Source organism: Olea europaea, chromosome 6 (genome assembly GCF_002742605.1).
Source record: "Olea europaea var. sylvestris chromosome 6, O_europaea_v1, whole genome shotgun sequence".
NCBI classification, from domain to species: domain Eukaryota; kingdom Viridiplantae; phylum Streptophyta; class Magnoliopsida; order Lamiales; family Oleaceae; genus Olea; species Olea europaea.
In genome coordinates this window covers 29,520,992-29,532,549 of record NC_036242.1, presented here as the reverse complement: position 1 = coordinate 29,532,549, position 11,558 = coordinate 29,520,992, and the positions used below count along the sequence as shown (strand labels likewise).

Genomic DNA, 11,558 nt, shown 5'->3' with positions numbered 1-11,558 from the left:
TTGGTAATTTAAAGGGATAATTGTAGTGTTGCCCCTAACCTTTTAAATCCTTGCATGTTTTACCTTAATCTTTTATTTGTTGCATTTGTGGTCCCAAAACTTTCAATTGCGTACGTCTGGAGTCCAAATAGATGGAAACCTGCCAGTTTGTACGAAGTTGACCAAAAAATTAAATTTGACCATATTTTTTTTTAAATTTTAAAAAGGGTAAAATAGTAATTCCATATAAAACAATTAAACAAAAAGGCCAACACAAAGAGAAATTAAACATCTTCTTCATTCTCACCCATAGCAGTACAAGATCTGATTTCAATACGAGTATGGAAGAGAAGATTTGAGATGAACATGATAATGGCGGCGAGGGGTGATAGTGACGAGAAAAATGTATGTTATGGTGATGATGGCCGCAAGATGGTGAAATCGAAGATAAAAGTGGTGTAATAGTCGATGGCCATGGACGGACTCACGTGGTATCATGTGGGGTCAATTGACGCCAAATTTTTTTTGATATTTTGGTTTTTCCCCCAAAAAAAATCTTTGGACAAGCCATAGGCGGTGAATTCAAGCTTTGGGTGAGGAAGAAAACACTCCATTTCAACTTCTTCAAACTTGGGTCGATTTCTCTTTCTTTCTTGCTCTAATTTTCATTATAATCAAATTTAATTTTTGTGTTTTTTAATTCTCCTAGAAATCTCAACTGTGTTCTGATTATTTCTTTGAATTTTTATTTTTTTCTACTGTTGCCGAATTGGAATTCGAAAAATGTTGTTTTTCATACTTATTTACAAATGGCATCGATTGATTTCTAGAGTTGAAATGAAGTTGATGGTAAAGTTTGCGTGGGAAAAAATCAAAGTTTGTTGGTTAAAATTGAGGTTTCTTAACAATAAAAATTAGATTTTGCTAATTATTTGCTTTTATATAATGTCGTCAAAATATATCTAAGCTTATTGGTATCTAAGTTTTGCTCATTTCTATATACTGATTTTGTATTTGATTTTTTCTCCTTTTACTTTTCTATATTATTATTTTTAATCACCAATATGAGATTTTGACATTGCGATTGATTTTGGCAGAATGTTTGAAATTATAGATTTTAGTGTTTATATTTGATTTCCTCTCCTTTAAACCTTTTCATTCAATTTTGTTTCTCATCATTAGAGTTTGTGTTATAATTGGAGTTTTTGTTGCCTGATGTTGAGAGTAGATTTAAGTATGTAATCTATAGTAAAGCTAGGGAAGGCTAGAAGAAGAAGCTCAGCGCCAATGAACAAACCCTACAGTTCTTGGAATGTCCAAGTTCCACTCGAGCGTCCTTAATTTTTTACCCCACAATAGGAAATGTTTGGCTCCGTCCTTGTTGATGATGATGGCATATTGGTGGTGGGGGGAAGGTGGGTTGGTGCTTTGAGGATTAGGGTTTACTAAATATATTTAGAATGTAAAGAGTGTTTTTAACAAATTATAAAGGATGTAAGGTTAAGAAATTTAAAATTTAAAAAGATGTTCTTTTTTACTCTTTACAAGAAGGATAATGTTACACGTACATAATTGTATACACACGGATTTACACCCCCTTCACATGAAAGGAGATCCACACACAATAAAATATGTGTGTGCCCCCTCAATGTGAGGGGAGTGTGACCTCGTGAGTATACCTTGAGATGTACTCATAGCAATATCTTTAGAAGAAATAGAGTTATATGGCGTAAATAATACTTGGATTATTTATAAAACTGCAATAAGCCAATGCCAACTACATAAAAAGCCCTGAACAGATCCCAGCCTAAATAGAATTAGGATTTCAACATCAAAAACTGTAGTTGTACTTCTTGACCAAAGCCATTGTCGACCTCATCTTCATGTTAAAGGTGAGTTTTAAATGTAGAACCTATGGTATCGATGTCCAACAAGCTCAATAGTCTTAAACCTCCAACGAGTTTATAGATTTCAAGATTGGTGTTCTTAAATAAGCCATCGTCATGAGAGATACAAATTGAAATATATATGGGTTAATTGACAAAACTTTTGATAAAAACTTTAGCAGATTTTGATAAAAATTGATAAAATATATGGTTAAAAGGTTGATAAAAGTTATAGATTCCATAAAATGTATGATTAAAATTAAAATTTCATCGATCGAAATATTGCAAAATTTTATTAAAGAGCACTGACAATTTCAAATTTGATAGCCAAGCCCAACATTAATTCAAATAGCTGAGCTTATATTTAGTGGGCTTTGATAGCCAAGCCCAACTTTAATTTGAACGGCTGAACTGTTGTTGGTATACTACCGACTTAAAAGAAAATGTTGAAACACAAAATGATGTCATGCAAAAATGCAGCTTTTGAGCATTTATGGCCATGAATTTGAGCCAAGTCCATGGGGAAATTTTTTAAGGTCACAACAAAATAATAACTTCAAAATTCACTTACAATTGTACAAACAAATTCGTTCGATTTCCTTTACAAATACAGCTAAATATGATAAAAATAAAGAATACAGCTGTAGAACCCGTGTTCCATTACCGAGGCTGAGGTGGCAAACCTCAGTGCCTGATTTTGAATAGGGCGAGCCCCATGAATTAAAGATCAAGGGCAGAGGTGATGCAACCTCAGCCCTGGAGCCAATCTCGAGTTTTGAACTCGGAATCTGAAGTGTCTCTCAAAATTAAAATGAAAAGAGCATAAAACGACAAGAAGAATGGTCCTTTACAACATTTAAATGCCATAATGCTTATGTCTTGTCTTTTGTTTTGTAGCAAAAAAGTTAATTGTTAGTGGAATTAGTAATTTGGTACGAGCAAAAGATATGGGTTGTCATGAACATGATGGGCCTTTACGTGATGACCATTGTGTGGTATGGCTTTGTTTGTTAGGAAGTCAAGGTCCTTTTCTTTCCTCGTTTTGATACAAGAAAGGATTTACGTGTATTATTATTGTATTGAAAAATTTGTGATTGAAGAGAAGATGAAGAAAAATGTATTTTAAAAATAAGCAGATCAAATAAGGATTTAAAATCATTAAGTTCTAAAAAAAAATAGGATAAATTATTAAGCCCCTAATTAAGTCCTATTTTATAAATTTATTTTTCTTTAAAATTATTTTTAATCATACATTCTTTTAATAAAATAATTACGTACATTTTATTCATACATTCACTATACAAAATTGGGCTCAACGTATCCTAAAAGAGATTTTGAATGAAGAGCGGTTTAATAATAATTTAAGCTTAGTGAAAAAAGTTGAAAGCCTAGAAAGATTATTTTAACTTTTAAGTGGAACCTCGAGTCCATCACTTTAAACGTGTGCAACCAAAACGTGAGGAAACCCCTGTCTGGCCCCCATTACGGGGAAAATTTAATGTATAGAATAGTGTTTTCTGAAAAATGAGTGGTTGAAAAAGAAAGAAAAATTTTCGATTTACGTATAATATTATTTTATGGAAGATTGTGTGGTTGAAAATAGAAGAGAGAAAAATAGAATGTAATGTAATGTAATGAAATGTAATGAAAATCAAACAGGGGCGAAGTATCTAGGAGCACACGTGTGGGCAATGGCAAACAGCTGGCAATTAGCATACACACATATTCCAATGCTGACGTCATTTTGCAAACAAAGAGGAGATTGGACAACTCCTGGCGGCGTCTTTGTCCTTTTCTTGCCACGTTGGATATTATATTGACGGGTGCTTAACTTTCAATTGGAGTAAAACAACAAGTAATGCGGGATTTATTATACCAATCTCTCATTAAATGATATGTGAAATTAAATAATTCGTTTTATTTTATTTTTTATTTAATTTACTGTCTAACATCACCTAATTTCAGCGGAACTACATACCGTTAAGAAAAAAATTTCAATTAAAATTTGGATAATCAATAGTATTACGTGTCATTGAGATCACATAAACATGGACTGATAATCACGAATAACATTTCTCAAATGAAAAATATGTTTGTCTTAGTGAATAGCATTACTATCATGGAGTTAGCTTCTTGTTCAGCCAACGGAAGGATGACTTCTTGTACATTTCAAGTAACAAAGTTTACCATTGTAACTATAGTTCTTTTGCTCCAATCTCCACTTAGTCCAATGTTGACATTCTTCTATTTTCAGTTATAATGGAAAGATAATGCTGTATATTTCTATTAACAAAGTTTACTAAGATGAACACGAGTACGCATATTTTTGTGTTACACTGGATAGTCTGGATGTCAAGAAACTTGTCTATTTACAATGATCAAGTTTGTCAAGATTCGAAATTGCATTTGTTATTGTCTTGACTAGTCAATATATTTGTCATGATTTTTTTGGAACTTGAGATCCATTCCGCGAATACTCAATCGTAAAGTCTCTTGCTCCATCTCATGCACTATGCCCCATTTCGCCCTCATTCTCTTTCATTTTTTTCCCTCTTACTTTCAACCACACAATCTTTTATAAAATAATATTACACGTAAATCGTAAAATTTTTTATTCTTTTTCAACCACACATCATTCAAAAAACACTGTTCCAAACATTAAAATTTGAAAAAAAATAATAAAGACCAAACAGGGGCTAAGTGTAGCTAGCACAACCCGAATTAATCACAAGAGTGATGCTACATGTACACATTCCGTGTATATAATGTTGTTGTGGAAATTATATCATGTGTCAACTTTTGACTTTTCATTTACAAAAATGTCACTTTTTTAAAAGTCATTGTAAGATTGTCAATTTTTGACAATTTTGCCACTCTAGATAATTCAAAATACCCTTCACGTCCTTCATTAAATATAAATTTGACTAGATGAAAAAATAGTACAAAAAATTTTAAAACATCACATCTCTCATCTCACTACTCAATTGTTGACAATTTATCTTCTAATTAATGAAAAAATTGATGGAGATTTTCATTTTCCTCTCCAACCGACTCTAGCTCTCCCCTCTTCTTACTTCTTGTTTACGTTATAATCCAAGTAGTGTATTTTATGTACTCCGGTCCAACTGTCAAGAATAACAGAGACAATCTGTCGGGTACGACATATGAACTGTCGGGTTGTAATACAGTATGTTGTAAATGGATTCGTATTTTGCTTGTAAAGTTGAACATGTATTTCTTTGTCTGTAAACGAATTAGAAATGGTGATGACGATATAATTTGAATATAATAATGTAAGTCAATAATTTGATGGGGAACACCGAAGGTTGAGCGGATGTTACGAAATGGTGTTTATCATGCGCTGTCAATTGAGTCTACTATTTACAATGTTGCAAATTAGAATTTATTTAGTGGGGAGTGAAAAAAACATTTTTAAGTGGACAAGAAAAATATACAAGGTTTTGCTTCCTCTCTTCAAGTATTTTGAACAACCGTAGAGTTGGAGGATTAATTATATTATATCAAAGATATTGTGGTATAAAATTTTCCTTATGTTTATTATTCTTTATTTCTTCTGCAGTTTACCATTTACATTAACCTGATTTTTAATGTTGTGCACGTTTTCGTCAACTGTCGAGAATGAATAAAACATTTGTCGGGACTGACAGTCGTCACCTGTCGAGAATTAATAAAACATCGTCGGGACTGACAGTTGAACATGTCGGGATGTTGTGCAATTGAAAAATGGAATTGGTGCATTTTATAAGTTTCTCGCTTTCGAAAAATGAGAGAATTGGTACATTTTATAAGTTTCTCACTTTAGGAAAAATGGAAATTATAAGTTTGACCAATACAAATGTCTTAGTTTATAAATGAAAATTATAGAGATTGTAAGTTTATCATTTTTTGCAAATTATAAGTCTGACTAATACAAGTACACTTAGATATTCAAGGCATCACACCAATAGTCTATCAAATTAAATTTGAGATGTGATGAGAATAAGTTGGTAGTTGGGAACTAATTGACCTTAATTAACCATCCTCTTTGGCCAATTATAAATACTAGTGCAGGACTTCATGTTCATAAACTACCCCTTGAAAGACTAGAGACGTTGTTGTGAGACTCTCGTATTGAAACGGTTAGTTGATACGAGACAATGAGTTCATCCACTTCCAGCAACGAACCATTCAACTCAATATGCATCCACTGATACTGGGTTCATCCGCTGAATTTTCCATCGTTTTATTCTCGGACGACGAGGAGGTAAGCGTTGAGCACCATGAATCTCAAATTATTACTACCTGAAATGTTGGGATTACAATGATAAGAATTCAAAATCAATATGTTGGCATTTAATAACATGAAAGTGGCACTGCATAATACGTAAATCCGTACAATAGCAAAAGGTCAAATCAAGGATTTTCATCGTTTTGAAGTGTCCAAATTGACAGTAAAACTGTATATCCCGATAGTTTGTAAATGTCGGCTTCAACATTTCAAACATCTAACCCAACGGTTTGTAAATGTCAAACTCGACTGTTAAACTATCGAAAATGTCGGGAAGCAAATGGCAGCGGGTAGAACTCAGGCTTCTTCAGCACAGCACAGCACAGCACAACACATTAAGTGTGGTCATTACTATTGAGTTACCAAATGACAAAATGAATAGGTCAGATTGGCCTTGTCATTAAAGAGACATTTAATGAAAACAGTATTTTGTTTGATTGGAAGAAATTACTCAAAACCTTAATAGTGATAATAATATTTTGTGAAGGACTCCAAAACAAAAAATCAATGCATAATAGTTTCAAAAATTTCAAATAAGTATGCTCATGTTGTATTTAACATTTACAAAACAAAAAGTTATAAGAGTAAAATATAAATAATTTGTAATTACTAACCTATCAAAATGGATGAAGAATGTAACAAAAATGTCTTCTTGATCAATGAAAATGAAGAAGATAGAGAAAAGTTAGGGTTTGTAATTTATGTTTCATTTTAAAATTTTTTTTACCCTTTTTTATTAACAAAAATTCATATTATTCAATAAAATACCCATTTATCAATGTTTTCTATATAAAAATTAAATCATCACATCAAATCAATACTTTTCCTTCAAATCAAGCATTAAATGCTACTAAAAATGTGTCATTAAGGGCAATATGGATTTTTCACCCTAAAAAAGTGACATTTTTTCTCATATAAAGTGAAAATGACAAATTTTTTGAAATTTTCATTTTTCGTGACATTTNTTTTCACCCTAAAAAAGTGACATTTTTTCTCATATAAAGTGAAAATGACAAATTTTTTGAAATTTTCATTTTTCGTGACATTTTTGTAAAAAATCCCTATAATGTTTTACAACTTCCTCACATGGAGGGGGTTTGAATATAATTTATCATGCAATTATGTCTCTTAATTCTCTATTTATCTCCAATTGATTTTTCAAGTATATAAGCAAGAATCCTAATATATTTCTACTCATTCTCTCGAGGTCGAGTGAAAATCATTCCTGAACTCCAATTCCAATATCTATATTCCGAATAAAAAAAATCTTAGAATTATTAAGTTCATGGTTCTTTGTGGGAACGTTCCAAAATAATTATACTTTCTCTCGAAACCTATAATATTCTAAATTTTGTTATTCTATTATCACGTTTACAATTTCCTCTTTTGAGTGACGAAACTTAAACATCAAATCGATCAATTAGTGACCTGTTAATTGAAAGCATTAATAATAAACAACAAATAAGCTTTAAAAGAAAACCTCAAAGAATTAAATATTGAAAATCATAACATAGTTTCAAATTTAGATTACATCTAAACCTCTAGATGAGTAACTTAGTTCATTATTGGAGAATAAGAAAATCTAGAATTCATAATTATAAATATAAATAAGTATTTTTGGAGTTTGAATTAGTCTTCTTCTCACTATTCCTATCTCTCAATTTTTTGATCTCTTGATTTCGCCTCGTCGAAGTGTGTATGAAAAGTGCCCTCAAGAGTTGTATTTATGCTTTCTTGAAGTGCTAAGGTTGAATTGGGCTTCTAAAAGAATGAGAAAAAAAAAATAGAAATAAAAATAACTAAACGGTGCCCAGAGCCTAGGCGCTACCTTGCATAAGATTTTTGGTTCTGCTGGACGGTGCCCGAGCGCCCAATCTCTATTAAAATTCTGCTTCGCCGGATGAATGTGGTGCTTGAGCGTCACGACTGTAATATTTTCTTTGTTTTTTCTTCAACTTCACATCTTTCTTTGCATAATTTGCAAGGTTTCAATTCCTCTTTTCCTTGTTTCATATCAACACAACTCTTAGATCGTTTCTAACTTCTTTTCCACCAATTCACCTATTCTATAACACGAACACACAAAACCCACATCAGAACGTTTGAAAATTCTTAGAATCACCAATTCACCTATTCTATAACTATCAAATTTTAATGGTATTTTTATTATGAGTGACACAGACACTCATCAAACTCCTATCCAACCATCTAATTAATTAAGAGGATTTTTCTTAGGTTTGTGACTCTCATATTTTGTAAATACAAAAAAATTATTGACTTGATCCAAGAAATTGACCTAGACATTCCCCAATGTAATACACCCCCACATTTCCCAACTTAGGTGCATTGTATGAGCTTAGACATTAAATTCTACTTCTTTTCAAGTATCCGCGATCAGACCCCATTAACTGATTCCCTGGTCCATAAAATATTCTTACAGCTGTGCCCCCATTAACAGCAACCCACAATGTTCATCAATTACCCTGCAAAAAATTTCACTATTTAAAGATTTGATCAACTTATCACCATGTTTTAATTCTCTTTAGCATTGAGTCCATAATTTTTATCATTTGTATTTTGTTTGCTCGGTGTACTTGTATTCTTCACTTTAATGTTGTTTGTCCAGATATGCCTTGTGTATTTATATATGATTTTTGATTAATAGAATTTTACATTTACTGATAAAAAAATAAGATGGGACGTAGTGAAATTTTCACTAGTATCTAGGTTGTTTACTTCTTCCTTAGTATGCTTGCACTTTACACACCATAGTAAGACGTAGAAATTTATTCCCATCTCTACAAATAAATTCTCAACACCCCTCAAAAAGACATACGATGACATTTCCAAAAAGATCGATAAACTGAAAAAATATAGTGCTTATTTGGTAAGAATTTTGTTAATTGATTTTTTGACCGTTAGAGATAAAGTGAATCTTACATGTGAGAAAAGAATTTTAAAATGACGACTGAAATAGTGAAATAACAATAAAAAAATTGATATTAATTGGATTAAAATCGTTACCAAACATGCTTGTAGTGGACTGGGACAATTCTTGGACGAATTATTGCTGGACCAAATTGAAATTTACAGTTTTATATTATTATCGACAAAAATTTACAGTTTTATTATCCCCCAGTATTTATCAACACTTTACCATCGAAAATTATATCAGAAGCAAAAGATATGCATGACCCGATCTATCCCATGGCCCGTTTGACCAGACCTTAAGTCAAAGTACACCCCATTTTGACTTTTCTCCTATGCGCACGTTAGCGCTAGTTCAGACTATCCCACAAAGATGCGCACTGCCTCCGGGCGAACCCGATCCGTTTTTTCTCCAAGTCATAAACCACTTCAAACCCCTGCTGCTGGTAATTCCCCAACAGCCCCGCCGGCCCGCCGGAATCATCCTCATCTGCCACAGCGCCACCGTTCATCAGCATCATACAACCTACGCGCCGCTTCACCTTTCCATCATTCTCTAAAAACTCGTAAAAGTAATTCCTTCTCGGCATCACCACGGTTGAATTCCCTCCCAAATGCAACAACAATTGAGGTACATTTCTGAAATTTTTCTCTTTGACATCACCATAATAACACGGACTGAGTCCAGTCCGGTCCTCGACCTCACTCGCCCGCTTGTAAAACGCGCCAACCCGGGTGTCAAACTCCCTCATTACCGAGTCATAGAACTTTGCTGGTAACATAGTGAAAGTGGTACCGGAATCCACCACCATTCCGCCGTTACCCTTTCTATCAACTCTTTTCATGCTATTGGGTGCTTGGATTTTCCTCTTCCCCACTGAAATTGCCTCCAACCCAACGCTGTAAAAATAGGGATGCTTTGGATTTTCAAGCATTGGGGTGTAGCTATAAACAACTCCGTTGTCATCATTCATGGTTAACTCATTTTTGCTTTTTTCCTCCCCCGAGTATCTATGTCCCAGAATGAGGGGACTCGGCCTGCGAAGAACATGGGTAGTGTCGAACGAGTGCGATATCAAACAGTACGAAAAATAGTTGCCTATATCAGGAGAATCGCGGGCTAGTTGAGCCGGCAAAGATAAAGGCCCCCGCCCGAAGCCGGCGACACCAATAGGCTCACCAAGAGCACTATGCGCAACACCAAACGTAAACTTTTTCAGATTAAAAGAAGGTGTTGACATCGGAATTGATAAAGTGTCTTCATAAAGCTTTGCAATGAAGCTTCCATCGCCATATGCATAGTAAAAAGGTGGACAGGGCGACAATTTGCAGTCCCCTGTTTCGATTTCTTCTAATGAACATTTCGCCATGGCGCAGAGGTCGGAGGAAGGTGCAGAGGAATGGACTACCGAACATGAACGATGTTTACAGGTGATTGGTGTGGCTGAGGTAAGATTGAGAGGGCCGGGATTGGGGACTGAAATAGGGTTATACTTTCCTTCGCAGAGTATACAATCGAAAGGGTGAGAAGGAATCCACACAATGTCGCTGCCAGTATCCATATACAAAGAGATAGTTTGAGAACCGAGTGAAAAGGATAAGGTGTAATCACTGCCAGGGGTGAGCGGGAGGGAGACTTGGCGGTGGTTGCGGTGGTGGTGGAAGCGGTTGGCGGAACGGGCGGCGGTAGATTTGAGAAGGTGGTGGGTGGTGTTGTATTGGGTTGTGGAAAGTGAGTGGGTTAACGGTAGAATCAAACTCGAATGAGATAGTGAAATTTGTAACAGTATGAAAAAAGTGAAGAAGAAAACAGAGGAAGCCATTGTAAATGGAACAGATTGTTGATTCTTCGCTATAGAACACAAGAAACGTAGTAGTCTTATATTTCTGTGTCTATAATTCGGGTGAATTTATGCATGAAAAACAAATGGCGGAAAAGGGTTTGGACTTTGGTAGGCGAAGAAGTTTCGTATTTCTTAAAATAATGATTCGATTGATAAAAGTTCATACACATTTTGTAATTAAACTATTTTTTTGACTCGTTTAGAATCAAGAAAGACTCGAAAGTTCCATTGTATTAGAAAGTGATGCCTTTATGTGGATTCTGCTCCACTTGCTAAACACTGTAAACAATGGTTGGGACATCGGGGAAGTACTAACGTATGGAGGTTTTTTGAGCCGTGTGGTGAAATTATTTGGTTAGGTACCACTTCTGATACGTGTATATAAAAGACTATACTAATATTTCTGAATTAACTGTTTCAATAGTCACAGAATTTAAGTTCATATCTTTAATTGTTAATTAAAGTTTAAAATGTCAAATTTTGATCACTGAACTTAGATTCATATCTTTAACTACTAACTAAAGTTCAAAATATAGAGTTTTGATCACTGAAATTTGAAAAATATTGTACATATATCGAGTTACAATATTTTTCAAAGTTCAGTGACCAAAACTCAACATTTTAAATTTCAGT

At 33.8% G+C, this 11,558-nt stretch overlaps 1 protein-coding gene across 1 annotated transcript; it reads right to left on the bottom strand.

Moving 5' to 3' along the window:
• Positions 1-9,208: 9,208 nt before the first annotated feature.
• LOC111396394 (probable aspartyl protease At4g16563) lies at positions 9,209-11,233 on the bottom strand. Its single transcript, XM_023022832.1, has one exon. It carries the CDS (start codon positions 10,902-10,904, stop codon positions 9,432-9,434), a length of 1,473 nt encoding a protein of 490 aa, XP_022878600.1. The 5' UTR covers positions 10,905-11,233; the 3' UTR covers positions 9,209-9,431.
• Between the last annotated feature and the right edge of the window lie 325 nt (positions 11,234-11,558).